This window comes from Gigantopelta aegis, chromosome 1 (assembly GCF_016097555.1).
Source record: "Gigantopelta aegis isolate Gae_Host chromosome 1, Gae_host_genome, whole genome shotgun sequence".
NCBI lineage: Eukaryota > Metazoa > Mollusca > Gastropoda > Neomphalida > Peltospiridae > Gigantopelta > Gigantopelta aegis.
In genome coordinates this window covers 41,605,873-41,630,016 of record NC_054699.1, presented here as the reverse complement: position 1 = coordinate 41,630,016, position 24,144 = coordinate 41,605,873, and the positions used below count along the sequence as shown (strand labels likewise).

At 41.0% G+C, this 24,144-nt stretch overlaps 1 protein-coding gene across 1 annotated transcript; it reads right to left on the bottom strand.

Moving 5' to 3' along the window:
• Window positions 1-3,277: 3,277 nt before the first annotated feature.
• Window positions 3,278-23,700, bottom strand: LOC121368125 (polypeptide N-acetylgalactosaminyltransferase 5-like). The gene is made up of 12 exons (XM_041492703.1): window positions 23,542-23,700; window positions 19,270-19,842; window positions 17,952-18,105; window positions 17,073-17,248; window positions 14,046-14,210; window positions 12,994-13,198; window positions 11,430-11,547; window positions 10,594-10,776; window positions 7,713-7,841; window positions 4,582-4,674; window positions 3,851-3,979; window positions 3,278-3,432 (listed from the first exon to the last, which is right to left on the bottom strand). Exons 2-12 carry the CDS (start codon window positions 19,391-19,393, stop codon window positions 3,292-3,294), a joined length of 1,617 nt encoding a protein of 538 aa, XP_041348637.1. The 5' UTR covers window positions 19,394-19,842; window positions 23,542-23,700; the 3' UTR covers window positions 3,278-3,291.
• Between the last annotated feature and the right edge of the window lie 444 nt (window positions 23,701-24,144).

The window sequence follows — 24,144 nt, the reverse complement described above, 5'->3', positions numbered from 1 at the left end:
AGCAACATAACATATGGAAAATAAAGTTTATTACAAAACGGAACTTTAGCGCTATTACTCCCAAAACACCCTTAACGCACTTACAACAATATGGGTAATTTCCCACGTCTGTGGATCGACAAACTAATGAAAAAATATGCCAAATTTGGTCTGCTGGTACATATTTCAGCCCCAAAATTAAGTTAGAGTAGATTAGAATTAAATTTAAACATTTTTTTTTTTTAATTACAATTCGACACTTTATTACAAAACGACACTTTGAAAAATGTACCAGTGTGTCGTTTTGTAATAAACTGAAATAATTCCGTTTGTTTGTTAAAACTGATAAAAGTTGGAATGGGAATTTATTTCCATGTCCTGTTAAGCATTGGCAGCGATTTTGAGATGTTAATAAGGAACATAACATATGGAAAATATAGTTTATTACAAAACGACACTTTAGCGCTATTGCTCCAAAAACACCCTTAACGCACTTACAACAATATGGGTAATTTCCCAAGTCTGTGGGTCGACAAACTAATGAAAAAATATGCCAAATTTCGTCTGGTGGTACATATTTCGGCCCCAAGATTAAGTTAGAGTAGATTAGAATTAAATAAAAAAAAAATTTTTTTTTTTTTATTACAATTCGACACTTTATTACAAAAAGACATTCTACAGGGCACGCCTACACCAATCGCGGGTATACAATATTCTGGCCACGTGTGTGTGTGCAATATTTCACAATGGACATCACGAGATTAAGACCTCACCCCAACCCCCCTCACTAAAAGGGAACGTGACCTTCAGATGAACACTTGCCCGTGCATTAGTAAATAATTAATATTATATATTATTCATGGACGTACAACCTGACAGTCATAATGTATCAACCTATCTTATAGTTACTTTACAGTGTTTTATTTCCAATAGCACCCAAACTTATTTATTTGTGTATCAGTATATTACATTAATGACATAGCAGGCGCGGATCCAGAAGTTTTTCTAAGAGCGGGGGCCCAAAACATGTTGTTGCTTTTGAACAGGTGGATGGGATTAGTTTTCATTGTTTGTGTATTCTGTAATATATATTGTTTGACAAAAATAGAGGGGCGTGTCACCTGGACTCCCCGCTTGAATCCGCGCCTGGATTGTTTATTGACATATTTCCAAACTGTTTCTTAAATATAGGTCATACTACAATATATTCCGCTAGGAAGGTGGAAAAGCACATTAGTTTGAAACACAATACTGAGTGATGCTTTTGTTATGCAAATAACCGTAGTTATTTATAGGAGAAAGAACCTGCATTCAAAACATACAGAGATTTTCGTAAAATGGAAATAAGTCAATTTCGTGCATTTTAGATGATGAATTGTATATGAAATATGTCGGGTTTGGGTTTGTTTTCATGCGTATGTGAAAAAAACCCCAAGTATTGAATAGGAATTAAACGTAACATTTGCTAAAAAAAAAAACCCAACTTAGGGTCTAAACAACTGAAATGGGGCCCATTTCACTAAACTCTCGCAACTTTGCGATGTCGCAGTGCCAAAAGACTTGCAAAGAGGATGCTTTGGGTTCTAGCAGAGCCTAAGAAACTTTGTGAATTAGGCCCCGGGGCCCCGTTCCACAAAGCGATCTTAGCCCTAAGATCACCTTAAGTGCATAGCTACCTTATGCACTAAGGTGATCTTAGTGCTAAGATTGCTTCGTGGAACAGGGCCCATGAGTATAGTAAAGCAGCAAACCGTTTGAGACAAGTAGGCGGCTATCTCTACTGCGTACATTATCGTACCAACGTACCATGTACAGCTGTACTTGAAACGTGTACTTGAAATGTCCTACTAAACTTTAGTTAGAGTGTCCTCTGGCGCTGGTCTGTTTTATACGTATATCTTAGATATTATATCTTATAGATACAGAAAGACACTTAAGCTAACTAAAATTTTGAAGAAAGGAAGGAAATGTTTTAACGACGCACTCAACACATTTTATTTACGGTTATATGGCGTCAGACATATGGTTAAGGACCACACAGATATTGAGAAGATACCCACTGTCGCCACTTCGTGGGTTACTCTTTTCGATTAGCAGCAAGGGATCTTTTATATGCAGCGACAGGATAACACATACCACGGCCTTTGATATACCAGTCGTGGTTCACTGGAGCGAGAAATAGCCCAATGGGCCCACCGACAGGAATCGATCCCAGACCGACTAAAATGCAGGAGTAAAGTAGTCGGAGACACTTCCTACTATATTTTAAACTCGTATCATAAATCCCTCCCCACTGTATTAACATTTACTTTATGGGTGGGGAGTTGTAGTACTCATATCTATCAGAGGCGGATCTAGCCCCCCCCCCCCCCCGTTTAATTTTGCGACAGTTATATTTTATTATATACTAGTATTAATTTTCTTTTCTTTTTTACGATCCTCCTCCAAACCTCCCCCAAAGCAGTGGCGTAGCGTGGGTTGCTAGTGCCCAAGTCCCTTCCACCAGTCCCGAATTTTGCGCCCAGGGCAACCGTTCCGGTGGCCCCACCCCCAAAGTTCCCTTGTATTCCGCCTCATATAATTGGGGCCCTTCCTAAATGGATTTTCTGAATATGTTAATGAATTGTGCCTTTGATGATACAAGCACGAGCTTTGGCACACTGTTTGAGCATGCCCTAAGAAATTTTTTTTAGCTTTAGGGCCATCGCAGATTTGTCCTATGGCCATAATGGCGGCCATTTTACAAAATGGCTGCCACCGGTTGTTATTTTACCAGTAGCTAAGGTTCTAGACCACCTAGGGTCTTGATTCCGGTAGCTAATCTTACATTTTTAAGGATGAGGAATGCAGTGGTATACACATTTAATAATAGACATTGCTGAGGGGAAAACAACTGTGGGGGATGATTAATTGTCCCCTAACCGATTATGATGAGTCATTTAAGTGATTACCATATATTAATACCACATAAATTCACATGCAAGGAGAGTTTACTCCCCTTTAACTAGTCTCAGGGGAGTGATGGGCATTGGATTTTATATTCGGGGTGTGTGTGTGTGTGTGGGGGGGGGGGGTGGGGGTTGGAGCAAGGCAATTCACACTGTATGTATGTATGATTTTATAAAATTTAATAGGTTTTTTTAAAAGTTTGATGGTGGGGATTGCCCCATATCTCCCCCCCCCCCCCCCCCCCCCCCCCCCCCCCCAGGCCACTGGTGATGGGGAACTAGAGCGATAGAGCTCTCTCCTTATACGGCTATGTCTGTACCAATCGAAAGAACGTACGAATTCTACATAATACACGTATATATTTTATTTCTTTACATAGTTTTCAAATATCCATTTCTGCCAGGGGCTGCTGTTACAGGGCTTGGCGGTCAGGGAGTCTTTGCCTGGACTGGCCTGGAGACAGATCTGTGGAACTGAGTTCGAGTCCACCATCAGTGTCTTGTCCTGCAAACAGTCGTTATTATTATCGTTAGAATTCAATTGTTACTGAAGGAAGGAAATGTTTTATTTAACGACGCACTCAACACATTTTATTTACGGTTATATGGCGTCAGACATATGGTTAAGGACCACACAGATGTTGATAGAGGAAACCCGCTGTCGCCACTTCATGGGCTACTCTTTTCGATTAGCAGCAAGGGATCTTTAAATATGCACCATCCCACAGACGGGATAGCACATACCACGACCTTTGATATATACCAGTCGTAGTGCACTGGCTAGAGCGATAAATAGCCCAATGGGCCCACCGACGGGGATAGATCCCACACCGACAGCGCATCATCAATCGTTACTTAGGGGCGGGACGTAAAGCGCTCCCTTGATGGGCGGTCGGTCTGGGATCGATGACGTCAAAACGTACCTGTGTGTATATCCAGCCTTTCTCTCCCCTGCAACTTTTAGCCGCCACAAGTACGGGGGTTTCACTGACGTAACACAGGGACGTCTGATGTGCTGATCGAATCTCGCCGTTGTCAAGCATGTACCAATGCTGGAAAAAAATACGGCAGATACAAAATTAATCGCATACGAATAGGCGCGTGTACAGGGATTTTAGCAGGGGGATAAGGGGTCTAGTTTCTCGGGGGGGGGGGGGGGGGAGGGTCATGCTCCTGAGAATACTATACTGAGAAAAACAAAATATTTCTTGAGATGGGAGGGGTTTTGACACGCGGAACGGGATTAGGAATGAGGGTAGTTGGTGATTTACAAAGTGTTTCAGTACCCATCACCTGCAGAAAGAAATAAAATGTTATTGATACAAAGCACGTAATATTACTGTTAGCGAAATACTTTGCATGTTTCACGGCCTGGTTGATATACCAGTCGTAGAGCATTTGTTGAAACTCGAAGTAACTCGCCGCTTTTAGTCGAAAACTACTACTGAAATATATTACGGCAACATAATTATATTGAGAACAATGAATAACCGAAAATTCATTAAAAAACCCACATGAATAGTTTGGGATAAGTGTGCATAAAAATTTGAAATATTCTCGTTTTCTTACTTTGACAGTATATTATTTTTTTTTTAAATCTAGTTAACATAATTGCTACGCCCTCTAGTGAACAAAATAATAATTATTATGTCACCTGGTCGTATCCAACTCCGTGGCAGGGTTTTATCATCACGTGACCTCCGACGCCAGTCGACTCTAGACAGACAGGTGCCGCCATACTACGAATCTGAATTTGTGGACAAAGAACAAGTATGATAGGCGTGCAAATATATATATATATATATATATATATATATATATATAGTCAAACTTCGAAACTGATACATAAATAGAAAAGCTAAAGTTTGACACTATTCACGCTTTTGAGAGCAAAAACAAACAATGCTAACAATTATTAATAAAGAAAAAGAAAGAAATGTTTTATTTAACGACTCACTCAACACATTTTATTTACGGTTATATGGCGTCAGACATATGATTAAGGACCACACAGATTTTGAGAGGAAACCCGCTACATGGGCTACTCTTTCCGATTAGCAGCAAGGGATATTTTATTTGCGCTTCCCACAGGCAGGATAGCACAAACCATGGCCTTTGTTGAACCAGTTATGGATCACTGGTCGGTGCAAGTGGTTTACACCTACCCATTGAGCCTTGCGGAGCACTCACTCAGGGTTTGGAGTCGGTATCTGGATTAAAAATCCCATGCCTCGACTGGGATCCGAACCCAGTACCTACCAGCCTGTAGACCGATAGCCTAACCACGACCCCACCGAGGCCGGTCAATTATTAATAATGCTCTCTGAAGTTAACTAGACTGGGTCTGTAATTATGTATTACGTAGCGACGCTCTTCACCACGTACGAACACCGACAACCAAACACAGGATCATTTCATTCCACTTAGTCGGCGATCTATTATTCTGTAATTATCACCTTAAAGCCGCACGCCCTAGTTCCATCCAGCGAAAATAAATTATAATTTGGTTAATCTACAAACCTGTAACACACTTAGATCACGTTTTTATCAAATGGAGTGAAAAAGCAGGTTTTATATCGATAAATACCATGGGATATCCCCATGTCCCAATTGCTTGAAATAATTTTGAAAGTTAGTATTCTGATGTCACCGGTAGATGTCGCTCGAAGCACAACAATGCCTACGTCACGACAAATTTCACAGTAATAAAGTAATAAAGTTAAGTATGCCAAGCACTAGGCTTTTAAACCAATACCTACACTATAAGGGTTTAACCCTTCAAATTAGATAGCTAGGCTAGTTTAACTCCCCCTCCGTCATTGTATTCAATGCTATACAAGGACGGAGGGGGATGGGTGGTCATGAATGACCGTTGAACTCACTAAAATAGGGAATTAGGACAATAGGTACAACCGTAACACAAAACTAGGATTCACACACAGACTACACGCTCACTACATCAGTACACAGGGTGCATTGACTAATGATAACAATGCACCCGCCCCCATTTAATGGTCCAGCACGTACTCTAATAAGGAACCGGACAAAAGAATACCGTTCCGAGTACACAATTGCAATGCACCCGGGGTAAGCTGAAGAAAATAATATCGGCCTCCCCCACCCAAACCCCCAGTACTTGCTGCTGGTAATAACTTGGTACTTGGTGATGCCTCGACCAGAAGCGGTCAGGCCCTTTATAAGAGTCCTATGGGCAACCTAGGGAGACACCACAGCATCGTAAAGGTCTAAAATTAACGAGCTACTCTCGATTCACTAATATCAAAACCTATATTAGCTCGGCCATTTACCTTTCGACCGACCGTTCAAAATTGCGCCAAATTCCCTCAATCAAAATTGCGCACCCTTTTGTCTTTGGCATTTAACTGCTCCATTAAAATTCTATAGCACCACCACCACCCCCACCCGCCTGCTACCGATTTGATCGGGCTGCTGGTGCTCCCTTGCACCTGCCAGTACAGGCGGTCCCTCCTCTCCCCTCCCCCCACCTTTCCTGTCGTGGACGGAGCGCTACAACAGCTTGTTCTGAATGTGCACGTAAAACCCTATGACATGACATGACAGAGTGCGCACAGACTTGGGGTGCGTTCCTTTCACCTCTCCTGGACATGTTCCAACTGTTCTGTCCTGGTTGTATCCCCTCTCCAGATATCGTGAGACGTAGCGAAATTATTGGTTTTAAGGGTTTGTAACGTTTTGTATTGAGATACTTACTTGTCTGAACTTTATTGTTACTGAAAATGTTCACGAACTGTGAAGAAAAATCTCACAAATGAACGACAAGCAAACGACAACAAATCGGATATTGATTGCGCGAACCGTGCACGAGAAAACAAACCGAACCAAAATGATAACGGTCACGTGGTATACCAACGTCTGTGACATTGAAATGGGAATATCCCCTCTAAAAATAGATTAGACCTTGTCTGCTCAACGGTTTTTTCTCAGAGGCCCGTGGCATTTTATGTAATACGAAAAATGCATTTTGTGGTATTACAAACACCAGGATTACCAGGATTACAAAAAACACTTCAGGTGAATCGAAATGTATATTCTAAATAATAAACGGTAAGTAAAGTGCAATTTTATTTGTGAAAAAATGGGTTTAAAAGCGAAAAACAACGGCGTAATGGTTAACAACTAGGGCGTGTCCCTTTAAACTTCGACGGCCAAGACCACCCAGGATAGGCGTGCTTCTCTTGATTGACATGATTGACAATACATTCGTTTTTAAAATACTATCGGCAACGACAGCTTGATCAATTCACATGCTATATTAAATCTTTATGGCGTGACCAAAGAATTAGGTCGAGAGATCGAGTTTATCGAGTTTTCGAAGGCCGTTATTACTAGTTTGTATAGCAACTTCGGCCGGGACCGTCGCTTCAGATCTGTTCGAAGTTTTCGAGAGATCGAAGGTGGAGTTATCGAAATTTGACTGTGTGTGTGTGTGTGTGTGTGTATATATATATATATATATATATATATATACAGGGGGTAGCAGGTGGTACGAGAGAGAGAAGTCAGGAAAGAAAGAGAGGGAGAGAGTGGGAGAAAAAGAAAGAGGGAGAGGGACTCAGAGAGGGGGGGGGGAGAGTGAGAGAGACAGAGGGGAGGGAGAGAGACACCGAGACAGACAGACAGACAAAGAGAGAGAGAGAGAGAGAGAGAGAGAGAGAGAGAGAGAGAGAGAGAGAGAGAGAGAGAGAGAGAGAGAGAGAGAGTAAGTACACTTCCAGGACCCCCTGTGACGCATACAAAACCTACCTCGCCACTGATGATGTGATTTTCAGGTATCTGTACTTCCTTGGCGACATTTTTGAGGTACCAACCAAAATCCTTACACTTGAGACGTTTGCGCAGTAACTTCCTCTCTGACACGTCTCCATAGTCACCCTGAAATACACAGACAAGACGAAAACATCTTTAATTCAGGATCAGTACTTGGGAATGTTGATGGTAGTTCAAATCACAAATCAAATTGCAGGCCCTCTGATGGCCCTGTTAAACTGGAGACAGTCATGTACCAGATTCCCCCGCCTGCTAGCGACCCTGGTCGGGCTGCTAGCGCTCTCTTGAACTTGCCAAGCGCAAGCAGTCCCTTCTCCCACCCACCCCGACCCTTTCCTGTCCTGGACGAAGGAACCGGCATGTCGACACATGCGCCCACGACAGCCGTGCGCTACAACAGCTTGCTCTGAATGTGCACGCTAAGGCCCAGCGTATGACACCGGGCTACTGGTTTTGCATTTGTCACTAGTCCTGTGTTAAAAAGCGTCGGGCTAGCGGATTTGTCGAACTCTATGACCTGACTTGACCTGACCTGACCTGTGCCAGTGTTGGTGGATTCGACGATTTCATTAGCTTCTTTTGTTTAATAAGATAGGAATTTATAGTCATACTGAACGCAATACCCTTTACAGGACGTGTATTGAATCAATTGATATGTAAAAATACAGAAACATGGCACCTGTAACTGTGACATAGCACCTTTAATTATCGAACGGTTTTATTTTCTTCCTGTCATGTGATGCCCATTATTTATTATATGTAACCCTGGTCATGTACAAAGTGCCGTTTTCGCAAATATCGACGTTCTAAAGGCGGTATGCGTCTCACATGGTTTGTTGTATATTGTATTAAAGGCATACTGTCACGGATTTAAGGACCTTATTTCTCTAAAAAATTATAATAAATAAAAATTGCATTAATTGTCGGAAAACAAATCTAGCTATCGCATCACTTTAACTGAACCATGATGGAATGCAATTCATGTCAACCCTCTCGGCAATTTTACTTTTTGAATTATGGACCATTGCCATAATTCAATTATTTTTACAAAATGTCGTTAATAAATGGAGTATGGTGGTTATGAAGATGGTTGAATGAAGTACATTTAGGGACAAATCAAATAATTTTTGTTCAGGTAATACTTTGTTAGACCATTAAATAGGTCAGTGGTCTGTGATAATATGCCTTTAAACCTAGGGACAACGCTTGCAGTGAAGAAAACAATACATAAAAGGTATTGTTCTATTTGTACTTTGGATAGTGAGCGATCTCAAAATGATGTTGTGATGACGCGTAGGCCTAACAAACCGGCCTCGGTGGCGTTATGGTTAGGCCATCGGTCTACAGGCTGGTAGGTACTGGGTTCGGATCCCAGTCGAAGCATGGGATTTTTAATCCAGATACCGACTCCAAATCCTGAGTGAGTGCTCCGCAAGGCTCAATGGGTAGGTGTAAACCACTTGCGCCGACCAGTGATCCATAACTGGTTCAACAAAGGCCATGATTTGTGCTATCCTGCCTGTGGGAAGCGCAAATAAAATATCCCTTGCTGCCTGTCGTAAAAGAGTAGCCTATGTGGCGACAGCGGGTTTCCGCTAAAAAAACATTGTCAGAATGACCATATGTTTGACGTCCAATAGCCGATGATAAGATAAAAAATCAATGTGCTCTAGTGGCGTCGTTAAATAAAACAAACTTTACTTTTTTTTCCGTAGGCCTCTGTTATTCAACTCAGATCACCGAACGGTGATATATTGAGGTGGTTTACAAACATACTATACAGACGGCTGCAGTAAACGCTTGACAAAAATATAAACTATACACATAATACACAATAGGTATAATAATATAAGTGTTATAAGCAGTAGTTTACTTTAGATGTTAACCAGTACGTACTGTGTATAATCATATTTAGGAACATACAGAATTTCTTTGTCGTTGATAGAAGTACTGGGTCTGTCATAATAATAACTAGTAAGATATATGAATCTCTCATTTGCGAAATATGTACATTGAAATAAATAATGATATTCATCACCTAAAGTGGTGTTACAGAGAGGACATGTCCGTTCTTATCTATGTTTTGCCATCGGCCAGGTTCAATTGGTACACTGGCGTAGGAAGCGGGGGATATTTGAGATATTTTGCTTTATATTTGCTTTATAATAGTGTAAAAGTGTGCAAATATAAAAGTGTGCCCCCCGACACACACACTTTTTGGCACCTTCTTACGTCATTGTGGTAAATAGTGATTACAAGTCCTGAATGTAAATAATAGAAAGAAAGAAACGTTCATTTAACGAGGCACTTAACTTATTTTCATTTACGGTTACTTGGGATCGGATATACCACACACTGAGAGAGAAACCCCGCTGTCGTCACTCCTTAGGCTACTCTTTTCGATTAGGGAAAAAAATCCACCTAAAATCGGTCTATGGTCACAGCAAAGTTCCAGAACTTATGCGGCGATGCGACTTTTTCTTCTTCTTTGTCCCCCCCCCCCCCCCCCCCCCCCCCCCCCATGGTTTGCACAGAAAAGGTGGTTTATTTATGGGGTTTATTGTTACGTCCTCCTCGTCTGTCGTGGTCCATCCCCAATGGCCATGGCGCCCCCCTCCCTTGCCTTGGTACCCGAAATAGTTTCCGTTACATTTTCCATATAGCCAAGACAATTTTTATTACTTCGGCTTTGGCCGCAAATATTTAAAAAAACAAAACACACACACACACACACTCTCTCTCTCTCTCTCTCTCTCTCTCTCTCTCTCTCTCTCTCTCTCTCTCTCTCTCTCTCTCTCTCTCTCTCTCTCTCTCTCTCTCTCTCCAACCTCCGTAGTAACAGATAGCTAGCACTTACCAGTTTACTGTGAAAGGTATCATAATAGTATTTCCGGTAACTGTCCATCCACACTTCCGCTACACGTATGGAGTTTCTCACAAGCTGACTTCCGGTCTTCCATTTGATTGGACTCTGGTCCCTAAACACGTGACCCACGTGACTGCACGGGATGACCTCAATAGTTCCGTTACACATCCAGACCTACATCAGAAAATTAATCAGAATGACCGTTGATATGTTATTAATGAAATCAAGTTTTGGTTTCTTAAGTTTCAGTATTTGTATAACAATATATTTGTAATGTGTTAGACAGACTGATAGACGGACAGACAGACGGATGATCAGACAGACAGAGAGACGATCAGACACGCAGACAGACGATCAGACAGACAGTTAGACGTTCACAGACAGACGGACGATCAGACAAGCAGACGGACGATCAGACAGAGGGACGATCAGACAAGCAGACAGACAGACGATCAAACACTCAGACAGACAGAGGGGCGATCAGAAACTCAGACAGATAAAGGGATGACCAGACACTCAGTCAGACAGACAGACAATCAGACACTCAGACAGACAGACAGACAGACAGAAATATTATCAGAAACTCCGACAGACAGGACGATCAGACACTCACACAGACAGTGACGATCAGATACTTAGACAGACAGGGACGATCAGACACTCACACCGACAGAGAAACGACCAGATACTCGGACAGACAGTGATGATCAGACAGAGGGACGATCAGATACTCGGACAGAGGGACGATCAGACAGGGACGATCAGACAGACAGAGGGACGATCAGACATTCAGACAGACATTGTGACAGTGAAATGTTTGTGTTTACCTTGAAGGACAGCTCCATGTTCTCTCCTCCCCAGTGGTTCATCTGATCATCGTACGTACCAAGTTTGGCGAAATAGTCTTTGTCAATAGCAAACAAACCGCCGGGCATCGTGGGGGATCTGAAACAAGTAACAACAGGTCTGTCACAACATGTTCTAACGCACGTCCGTTCTGCAGTAGACTTACTCAGTGGTAAAGATAATATTACCTTTAGAAATACATATTTTGCAATAATGTGTTTTATGGTGCTAGAAGTTCGTATGCGATTGTGCTTTCAAAAATGATGGAAAGGTTTCCTTTGAAGAGTGTATGTCGGAATTATCAAGTGTTCCAAAACCAGTAGCCGATAATTAATGAATCAGTGTGCTATAATGGTGTCTTTAAACAAGACACACTGTTTATGAAGATTAGCTTGGTCAGAATTATCAAAGGCATGACAACCAACAGCCGATCGTTAATAAACCAATATGCTCGGCTTGTGTATTTGTCAGAATTATCAAGGATTTGACATCAAACAGGTATCAAATCTGAAGGCCCATACTTTGGTCTTCTCTGATACTTATTTCATGGTATCATAGAGGCCCCTACTTTGGTTTTCTCCAATACTTACTTCATGGGGTCATACAGGCCACTACTTTGGTCTTCTCTGATACTTACTTCATGGGGCCATACATGCCTCTACTGTGGTCTTCTCTGATACTTACTTCATAGGATCACACAGGCCCTTAGTCTGGTCATCACTGTTACTTACTTCATGGGGTCATACAGGCCCTTAGTCTCGTCGTCACTGTTACTTACTTCATGGGGTCATACAGGCCCTTAGTCTGGTCGTCACTGTTACTTACTTCATGGGGTCATACAGGCCCTTAGTCTCGTCGTCACTGTTACTTACTTCATGGGGCCATACAGGCCCTTAGTCTGGTCGTCACTGTTACTTACTTCATGGGGTCATACAGGCCCTTAGACTCGTCGTCACTGTTACTTACTTCATGGGGTCATACAGGCCCTTAGTCTGGTCGTCACTGTTACTTACTTCATGGGGTCATACAGGCCCTTAGTCTCGTCGTCACCGTTACTTACTTCATGGGGTCATACAGGCCCTTAGTCTCGTCGTCACTGTTACTTACTTCATGGGGTCATACAGGCCCTTAGTCTCGTCGTCACTGTTACTTACTTCATGGGGTCATACAGGCCCTTCGTCTGGTCGTCACTGTTACTTACTTCATGGGATCATACAGGCCCTTCGTCTGGTCGTCACTGTTACTTACTTCATGGGGTCATACAGGCCCTTGGTCTGGTCGTCACTGTTACTTACTCCATGGGGTCACACAGGCCCTTGGTCTGGTCGTCACTGTTACTTACTCCATGGGATCATACAGGCCCTTAGTCTGGTCATCTCTGTTACTTACTTCATGGGGTCATACAGGCCCTTAGTCTGGTCGTCACTGTTACTTACTTCACTGTTACTTACTTCATGGGATCATACAGGCCCTTAGTCTGGTCGTCACTGTTACTTACTTCATGGGGTCATACAGGCCCTTAGTCTGGTCATCACTGTTACTTACTTCATGGGGTCATACAGGCCCTTAGTCGGGTCGTCGCTGTGATAGCTTGCCCACGCAAACACCAGAAACATCCACTTGAACGTCCCTACGCAGCACGGGTGAATAGCCTTCAGGGAGAAGGACCTTTTCGAGATGGCGTCGATCATGGGGTAGGGGACGTTGTAGGGACTCTCTGCTATCCTGTCCAGTAGGGGCTCCAACCAGCCTGGGGAGGTTGAAATAGATAATGTTACACAAACCATCTAAGCGGTTCTAAGCGGGACCAGTGGACCCGACACCCTCTAAATGTACAGAAGTGCCTCGTTTTCTTCTCTCTTTTTTTTTTTTTTTTTTGGGGGGGGGGGGGGGGGCACAAGACGTAGCCCAGTGGTAAAGCGCTCGCCTGGTGCGCGGTCGCTTTAGGATCGATCCCCGTCGGTGGGCCCATTGGTCTATTTCTCGTTCCAGCCAGTTCACCGCGACTGGTATATCAAAGGCCGTGGTATGTGATATTCTGTCTTTGGGATGGTGCATATGCAAGATCCCTTGCTACGAACGAAGAACTGTAGCGGGTTTCTTCTCTATGACTATATGTCAAAATTACTAAATGTTTTTATTTGGTTATAGCCTTATAGCCGTAGGTGAAAATTTCTGATGTCAACAAAATAAAATAGACAAAAGTTACAGTTTAATTTGTTTAATTCGAGCAAAACTCAGCCTGCCCTCTCTACAAAAATGTGAGCAGCCCGAACCCTAAGAGTTGATTCATGTGTCCTTTTGCCCTTGGTTCCCTCCCTAAAAACAATTTGAGCCCGTCCTTGACCTTTCTAGACCAGACGTTACCGGATATAGAATCAAGATACGAACCCCAAGTTCAGCCAGCCATTTTTCGCTAACGTTTGTAAACTATTTTGACTGATTCCCAAAAAGGTCATTCGGTTTTCTGTGTAGCGTAAAATCCTGTCTAGCGGACGTTAGCGTAGCTTAAATCATGTTTAAGCGGACGTTAGCGACAAGCGGTTGACCGAACTCACCCCCAGGATACCCGAACACTTGTCAGTGAGCTAGATTACCTGGAAAACATTCTATGTGAGAGTCCAAGAACACTAGAACAGATCCCGTTGCTTTGGAGTACCCGAGCAGTCTCGCTCGAATGAGTCCTTCCATCTGGCTCGTCCGTAACAGCGTCACCTTGTCCAGAGCGCTTACATACTTGGCCAGTGGCTCTTTCAGGTGATCTAGGAAAAACCCCAAACAATTTGAAACTGACTCTCACGGCTCCTTTATTACAGTAAAGTACACTTATAACGAACATGCTCAGAACGAACTACTGCATACAGAGGCGGATTCGGAGGGGGGGGGGGGCGGTTGGTCAGGATCCCCCCTAAATTTTGCGACAGTTATAATTTTATTATATATTAATTTTTATTTTTAACGATCCCCTCCAAAACTCCCCCAATGTTCCAATGGCATTTCGCCTCATGTAACTGGGCCACCCTGAATGGATTTTCTGGATCCGCCACTGGCATAGAACGAAATGATCGTAAAGTCCCGTTTTATCTCCCTATACATTAAAGGGACAGATCCTAGTTTTTAAACACTAAAACATATTTTTCACAATTAGAGCCGTTTATGATCACCGAAATCAAACATTACTTATATTTTATTCTTTAGATAATTCACTTCCGTACAACCGAAGTGTTTCTGGCCATCATGGTGTTTCTAATACCACAAAATGCATTTTTCTTATTTTTAAAAACGCACGTGCGTCTGAGAAGTAACGGTTATGGAGGCGAATTTTAGTCTATTTTAAAGGATATTTCACCGTTTTAATGTCACAGACTCTTCTTTCACTCTGTTGTAACTTTATCCAAATGTGTTACAGGTTTGTAGATTAACTAAACTTAGTGTTAATTTTCACGGGTTGAAACTAGGGCCTGCGACTTTAACAACCAACTTACGCAAGTGTGTACAACGAACTACTGCTATAACGAACGAACTATCATGGTCCCTTGCGGTTCGTTATAAGAGTACATTACTGTACTTCCATCATAACGGCGGAAATGACATCATAGCCATGACCGCAACTGGTATATCAAATGCCGTGGTATGTGCTATCCTGTCTGTGGGATGGTGCATATAAATGATCCCTTACTACTAATGGAACAATGTAGCGGCTTTTCTCTCCAAGACTATTATGTCAAAATTACCAAATGTGTGACACCCAATAATCGATGTGCTCTAGTTGTGTCGTTAAAGAAAAACTTGTTTTCATAACCGTAAAAATTACAACCTTTAAGTATTAATGATCATTATTTGATTTTATATTTGTGTGTTTGTATATTTTAAATACGATTCATATATGAAAATTATTGATTGATTGATTGATTGACTGACATTTATATGACGCTCGTTTACCGATTACGGCGTGTCCAGAATTAGTCCGGAGGGACGTAGTAAGTGTGGGTTTTACTACATCCGGATCTTGTTACATACCCTATATAATTTATAGCTTGTATTCAAAACTTGTGACCGGCCTCGGTGGCGTCGTGGTAGGCCATCGGTCTACAGGCTGGTAGGTACTGGGTTCGGATCCCAGTCGAGGCATGGGATTTTTAATCCAGATACCGACTCCAAACCCTGAGTGAGTGCTCCGCAAGGCTCAATGGGTAGGTGTAAACCACTTGCATCGACCAGTGATCCATAACTGGTTCAACAAAGGCCATGGTTTGTGCTATCCTGCCTGTGGGAAGTGCAAATAAAAGATCCCTTGCTGCTAATCGGAAGAGTAGCCCATGTATTGGCGACAGCGGGTTTCCTCTCAAAATCTGTGTGGTCCTTAACCATATGTCTGACGCCATATAACCGTAAATAAAATGTGTTGAGTGCGTCGTTAAATAAAACATTTCTTTCAAAACTTGTGGCACCATGTTTCAACCGTTTCTCAACCGAAATAGTGAAACAAATGGACACACAAACCAAAAATGTATAACCTATCGTACTCACAAAATCCCGATTGAAGTATTCGCATCATTATTATCAAAATAAACGACAAACTTAAAAAAATATCCCCGCCATGTTAAATTTGCTAAATAGAGGGAAGCAACTCGCCGTGCACGTTAACAAAAGTATTCACTTAAAGGGACATACACTAGTTTTTAAACACTAACGCATATTTTTTACTATTATAACCGTTTTTGATAACTTAAATCATACTTTACTTAGATCTTATTGTTTAGATTATCAATTTCCGTACATTCGAAGTGTTTTTGGTCATCCTGGTGTTTCTAATATTTAAAAAAACGCACGTGCGTCTGCGAAGTAACAGCTATGGAGTCGAGTTTTGGTCTATTTTTAAAGGGTATTTCACCATTTCAAAGTCACAAACTCATGTTTCACTCAATTGTAACTTTATCCAAATGTGTTACAGGTTTGTAGATTAACTAAATTCAGGGCTCGAACTTAAGAATGTGTCTCCCACGGCAATTTTTTAAACGATTGCCATGACTGAAACGGCCACCCGACGGCAATTTTGAACCTGCCTTTGGCAATATATTTTTTTAAGTCACATTTGCAGCAAATAAACATGATTGCAAGGTTATTTTGTTGTATATAGACATTCAAACGAGTAAGTGTTGAATATTGGCAGTTAATGTACACCAGGTGTATACATTTTGCCACTGTTGGGGAGTTTTACCGATGGCACAAAAGTGCCGTCGGTGATGCTCTCTACCTACGGCGATGTATATCTCAACGACGGCAATTGCCGTCGATGCCGTCGTTAAGTTCGAGCTGTGTAAATTTAATGTGCATTTTCATGGGCTGAAACTAGGGTATGTTCCTTTAAACAAAACTGAAATTAATACCAAAAAAAGTATTTTTTATAGAATGATGGGACGGACTATAGACGGACATTTGGAAGGTTATACGCTGTACTGACAGCGTATATCCTTCCAAATGTCCGTCTAGCTCTTTTACAGTCGGAGTACTCGGGCTAGGAGGTGTCGTGGTTAAGCCATCGGACATAAGGCCGGTAGGTACTGGGTTCGCATCACGGTACAGTGTTTTCAGAAGAGCATGTACCTTTACGAATCACTCACCCATGGTGGAGCCGTCGTCTACGATAATGATCTCCTTGAGAAGATGCGGCGGGGACCGGTCTAGTATGCTGTGGATCGTACGCAGGAGAACGGTCCAAGCCTCGTTGTGAAAACACACGATCACACTCGCTGCTCTCATATCCGGTCTGTATTTCTTCTTGCTGCATTGTTTGAACCTACGTGAAACAAAAAAAAAACTAACAAAAAACTCATTGATTTTAAATGTGCTATATCAAAATTGTATAAATTATAATTAAAGTTATACCTTCGACTGTATGGTGTATACTCATGAAAAAGGACACTAGGCCTAAGTTTAGTTAATCTACAAACATGTAGGGCCTAACACATTTGGGTAAAGGTACAACAACAGAGTTAAACAAGAGTCAGTGACGTTGAAACAGGGAAATATCCTTTAAAAATACACTAGAATTCGACTCCATAGCAGTTACTTCTCAGACGCACGTGCATTTTAAAAAATGAATTTTTGGGTACTAGAAACACCAAGATGACCAGAAACACTTCGGTTGCACGGAAATGGATAATCTAAAGAATAAAATCTATAATCCGTGCCATAGTCTATAGTTTTATAGTCTATAAAAATGTGTTTTGCTATTAATTTCAGTTTTGTTTAACGTAACAAGAAAAGTAAAAGTGTTTTATAAATAAATTTTTTTTTTTTTTTTTTGAGTGCAATTTACAAATCAATCGGCTCATAAATAACTTGTAGTAAATTTCCTAGTATGAAAAAAAGACGTTCATTATGAGACGGACTATAAGTAATGTTTCATCTAAGTGATCATAAACGGCTTTAATAATGAAAAGTATGCATTAAGTGTTTTAAAACTATAGGGTCTGTCCCTTTAACATTTCACTACATACCAGTCCTTGTCCGACTCATCGATGCGCCGCCTGACAGAGATTTTGTCACTGGCGTACTGGTTAAAGAAGTTCTTCTTCCACCCGTCCTTGAACTTTCTGCTGTCCTCCTCCGATAACGAGGTTTCGTCAATAATTACGCCGTGGCCAAACTCACCTGTAAGTGATCACTGGACCTTTAAAACACTCGGGGCAGCTCAGGTTTTCATCACCGAATAAGGGGCGGGACGTAGCCCAGTGGTAAAGCGTTCGCTTGATGCGCGATCGGTCTAGGATCGATCCCCATCGGTGGACCCATTGAGTTATTTCTCGTTCCAACTGGTGTAACAAAGGCCGTGGTATGTACTATCCTGTCTGTGGGATGGTGCATATAGAAGATCCCTTGCTGCTAATCGGAAAGAGTAGCCAATGAAGCGGCGACAGCGGGTTTCCTCGCTCAATATCTGTGTGGTCCTTAACCATATGTCTGACGCCATATAAACGTAAATAAAACGTGTTGAGTGCATTGTTAAATAAATATGTCCTTACGTACGAACGTACATACACACACACACACACAAACACAGACACGGATCTAGGAGGGGGCGTTGGGTGTCCATAACCCCCACTCAAATGTTGAAGTGCCCCGAGAAACCCAGTGTGCAGCAAATGAATGCAAAGCATGTACTTGTGTTTATTGGGGGACGTAATATCTTCGACGACCTGGTGTTTTGGGGGAGTGTATATAATGCATGTTAGTGTACTTTTTAATTACGTAGGTTCCCATGCATTTTTTTCACGCTGTACCCCTTCCTGAAAATCAGCCCCCGATACATACAGATATACATACGAACGCACGTACGTACATACAGGCATACACATTCATATACAGAAATACTGGCGTAGGAAGCGGGGGGGGGGGGGGGGGGGTGTAGCAGCAGCAGCAGCGATGGTTATATATATATATATATATATATATATATATATATATATTATATATACATATATATTATATATATATATATATATACATGTATTTATATTAATATATATTTATACATGTATCTTCCTATGCCCCTGCAAAAAGAAAAACAGACATGTGCACACACTCTCGCGCGCGCACGCACACACACACACACAGACACATATATGATACACTGTAAGTTTCAGTGATCTATGTACCAGAATTGCACAAATTTCTGTAAGTATGTTAATATTTAATTATTATTCAATCATCGAACATGGATGGACGAACTCAACATTTGATTAAAATAAATAACATTCAAATTAAAAATCACATCATCTCAGACACTGTCAGATCATAACAGAACATTAAACCAACCTGGTCCATCCGGTGGGCTGTCTGCAACAAATGGCGGGAAAACCACTTCACTACGTCTGCTGTCCTCCGTTTTTCCGAACAACGTCTGCTTTTGTCGGATTACGTGTTTCAGGTCGAAATACATTGGCTATTTCCTTACGTTCAGAGTCACGTGGTTTGATAATGTCTAAATTTCCAGTTTGTACGTGACGTGATTCGTTGACTTTTATTTGGAAAAACTTCATATCACTACCTACACGTCTGTATGCAGCACCATGCTGTACTGTTTCGTTGTGGACATTTTTAAATGTTTTAACAACCGAATCATCAAAAATGCTGTATTTACTATTTAAAGCACTCTTCGTGATATTTTTAGACAGTGACACGTTTCTGTGAAGAAAACTGACTGCTGCGATGTCTCTGGATTTCACAGATGTTATAGAGTCAGGATGTAACTTGATTTTGAGTAATATCAGAGCAAAGTTGACGAACCATATTAATGTCAAGGCCACAAGGACGCGAAACATGGTACAGTGAAGATTGATCATGGTAAGTATTGATGGATGTGATGTCTTCATTAACTAATTTATTTATCTGAAATATAAACAGAATCATGAGAAATCAGTTTTTTGTTGTTGTTTTTTGTGTGGTTTTTAGGATTCTTTTTATGGTGTTTTGGGGTTGTTTTTTTTCAATTAAGAAATGAAAGTTTGAATTAATTTGGGATCCGAGACGTAGCCCAGTGGTAAAGTGCTCGCTTGATGCGCGGTCGGTTTGGTATCGATCCCCGTCAGTGGGTTCATTGGGCTATTTCTCGCTCCAGCCAGTGCACCACCACTGGTACATCAAAGGCCGTGGTATGTGCTATCCTGTCTATGGGATGATGCATATAAAAGATCCCTTGTTGCTAATCGAAAAAAGAGTAGCCCACGAAGTGACGACAGCGGGTTTCCTCCCCCAATATCAGTGTGGTCCTTAACCATATGGCCGACGCCATATAACCGTAAAATAAAATGTGTTGAGTGCGTCGTTAAATAAAACATTTCCTTCCTTCCTTTAATCTGAGGTGTACAGAGTATTTGTATTTGCCTGCGTTTCTATTGTCGTCCAGTATACATTTCATTTCATTTCAACTTAATTTTCGTGCTTATTAAGGTTCAAGCACGCTGTCCTGAGCAGTGGGTTAGTTGTTAGTTGGTTAGTGAGAGAGAAGAGGGGTTAGTGGCCTTACACCTATCCAATGAGCCGTTAAGAACTCGCTCTGGGTTGGAGCCGGTACTGGGTTACGAACCCTGTACCTACCAGTCTGTAGTCCGATGGCTTAATCACTTCTACCTACTCTTTTAACCTATATGTTAATAAAAACAAAATGTATATAATTAAAAATATATTATATCGAAATTGTTTAGGATCGGTCCTCCCCCCTCCCCCCCCCCCCCCCCCCCCCCCCCCATTAAGATTTATCGCATTTCAACCAGTGTTTCACGACTGGTGTATCAAAGGCTGTGGTATGTGCTGTTTTGTGTGGTCTTTACCCATATATCCAACGCCGTATAACCGTAAATAAAATGTGTTGAGTGTGTCGTTAAATAAAACATTTACTTCCTTCCTTCCAAATAAACGTATTCGTATTCGTATAAAAAAATCCTGGTTGTTAATGGAAAAATATATCAAGTTTCCTCTAAGGCCGAGTCAGTGCACCACGACTGGTATATCAAAGGCCGTGGTATGTGCTATCCTGCCTGTGGGATGGTGTATATAAAAGATCTCTTGCTACTAATGGAAACATGTAGCCGGTACCAAATGTTTGACATCCAATAGCCGATGATTAATAAATCAATGTGCTCTAGTTGTGTCGTTAAACAAAACAAACTTGTTTTTTTCAGTAGCCTGTGATTACTAAATGAGTGACGTTAAAGACAAAATAAACTTTAAACGCAGAAAAATAAACTTCAACGTCTGCGTGCGATTGCCAGGACTGGTTTTGCAGTGGACACAACAGCTCGGCAAAGTCGATGTTTGAACATAATGAATAGGGAAAAAGAACAAAAGAGAGCACAAGAATATGTCTCCACTCTAACTCGGCGGCTGCACCTGGTTCAGAAATCAATAATGAGTAACTTATGGCTTTCATTTGATATTTTAAATAAGAACTATTCATTGTGTGTCCTGGTAATGCTATTTAAAAAAAAAAAAGAAAAAAAAAAAGAAAGAAAGAAAAAAGAAAAAGGAAAATCACACGAACCCCCCCCCCCCCCACGACACACACATTTTATTTATTTATTTATTTATTTATTTTTATTATTATTTTATTTTTTTAACGACACCATTAGAACACATTGATTAATTAATCATCGGCTATTGGAAATAAAGAAATGTCTTATTTAACGACGCACTCAACACATTTTATTTACGGTTATATGGCGTCGGCGGCTATTGGATGTCAAACGTTTGGTAATTCAGACATGTTGTTATTTAAAGTTTCCTTTGTTTAACTACACCACTAGAGCACATTGGTTTATTAATCATCGGCTACTGGATGTCAAACGTTTGATAATTCCAACATGTGGTTAAGAGTTCGTTTTGTTTAACGACACCTCTAGAGCACATTGCTTGATTAATCATCGGCTACTGGATGTCAAACATTTGATAATTCTGAAACACAATCTGCAGAGGAAAACCGTTGCATTTTTCCAATAGTAGCAAGGAATCTTTTAAAATTGCAGACAAACTGCTCAAAAGAACAACTTAATTATTAGGAGGTGGGGATAGATCCCCCAGTCCCTGCCGATGGTCCTGCCTCTGAACTTCGATTTTCTGATCGTCTAGTGTTTAGCTTTATGCGACAATCGACGTCATATGAAAAATGAATTATTCTTCATTTGAACACCTAGATTGCGGGTAGCTGTTTCTCTGGTTTGTGTAACAGGAAATACTAATATGGCGTATCTTGATTGTGTGACACTTGGCGATAACTGTTAAAAGAGATAACGCTCAGTTTAATTGTTTGTAGTGGTTAAGCCATCGGAAATAAGGCTGGTAGGTACAGGGTTCGCAGCCCGGTACCGACTCCCACCTAGAGCGGGTTTTAACGACTCAATGGGTAGGTGTAAGACCACTACACTCTCTTCTCTCTGACTAACCACTAACCACTAACAACTAACTCACTGAACTGGACAGACAGCCCAGATAGCTGAGGTGTCTGTCCAAGACAGCATGATTGAACATCAATTGGATAAATCACGAAAATAAGTTGAAATGAAATGAAATTGTTCGTAGTAAATGATATTATAAATAAGGCGAGGCGGGAATGTGAGTTTATTAAAAATGAAGTTGTATTTATATTTTGCATTAGTAAATGATATTATAATATGGTGAAACAAGATTATAAGGTTTTTTTTTTATTTATAAAACAGGAAGAGTGTGTTGTATTTTGCAATAGTAAATGATATTATTAAAAAGGCGAGGCGGGAATGTAAGTTTATTGAAACAGTAGTGGTGTTTGTATTTTGCATTAGTAAACGATGTTATAATATGGTGACGGTGACGCCAACTTTAAAGGGACAGACCCTAGTTTTTAAACACTAAGGCATCATTTTCACCTAGACTCTAGTTTTAACCCGTACAAATGGACACTAAGTTTGGCTAGTTTACAAACATTTAAGAAATTTGGATACAACAGAGTGAAACGAGTCTGTGACGTTGAAATACCCTTAAAATAGACTAAAACGCGATTCCATAACAGTTACCTCTCAGACGCACGTGCGTTTTTAAAAATATTTTTAAAAAAGCATTTTGTGGTATTAGGAAAACGAGGATAACCAGAAACACTTCGGTTGAACGGAAATGGATAATCAAAACAATAAAATATAAGTAATGTTTGATTTCATTGATCATAAACGGCTCTAATAGTGAAAAATATGCCTTAGTGTTTAAAAACTAGGGTATGTCCCTTTAATTCGAATAGTTTTGTAGAGTGTGAACTCTGAGCCCATTTAGATTCAAATAATGTTATTGGTATTTCTTAAATTAAAACTGACATGAACCCAATATTCTGAGATAATTTTTTTAATGTATGAAGCCTTGTTACATTCAAGGTTCACCAATTTTAAGACAAATGTTTTATATACGGTCCCACACAATTACCGTATACACCCCTCCCACCTGACCTATCTCTTCCCCTCAACAGAGTCGATCGGCGACCCACAAGCCATAATCTTGTATTCAGAAATGGACTTAATAAACATCAGATATTCTAAATCGATCAATGGTATCAAATGAACAGTAACTTACTTCGTTGAATAAGCTTTCCTTCATCTAAAATCGTCTGGGTTTTTTTTTCTGTCCTTGTACTCGACAGTCTTCTTCACATAACTCAGACAGACAAAACTCCACGAGATAGCGCGAACAGTGAGGTAATAGTCGCCCCCCATCGCCCCTCCGTCTTTCCTGAAATGCCCCGCGAGAACGAGTATTGATCACAGTTAAGGAAACAGCTGCGATACACAAACCACGACGTTATTGATATCAACCAGTAGTTAGTCAAGAGGTCCCAAATCATCTTTGTTCAGCGTATATATTGAACAGACCCGATATACGTACACGTGTGTGTAGTAAAAACTGTATATAACAACTAATTGGATTGGACCCATCAAAAGTGGTTGTTAATGGCAGGTGGATGTTATATACAGGTAAAACAAACATTCACCTATTATGAACGTCTGTAACTTTAAAAAAGGCATATTGTCACGAATTTAACGACCTCATTTCTCTAACAATTGATAATAATTGAAAATGACATTCATTTGTGATACCAAACCTCGCTATTGTATCATCCAAACTGTACCACGATAGAGGTAAATCCATGTCAACCCTTACGTAGATGGGGGGGGGGGG

Excerpts from the sequence above, each read along its gene's own strand:
- LOC121368125 (XM_041492703.1), bottom strand. The coding sequence starts at position 19,393 with ATGTATTTCGACCTGAAACACGTAATCCGACAAAAGCAGACGTTGTTC. Across the intron at positions 18,106-19,269 it reads CAGCCCACCGGATGGACCAG|GTGAGTTTGGCCACGGCGTA; the intron begins GTTGGTTTAATG and ends GATCACTTACAG. Across the intron at positions 7,842-10,593 it reads ATACCTTTCACAGTAAACTG|GGTGACTATGGAGACGTGTC; the intron begins GTAAGTGCTAGC and ends TGTGTATTTCAG.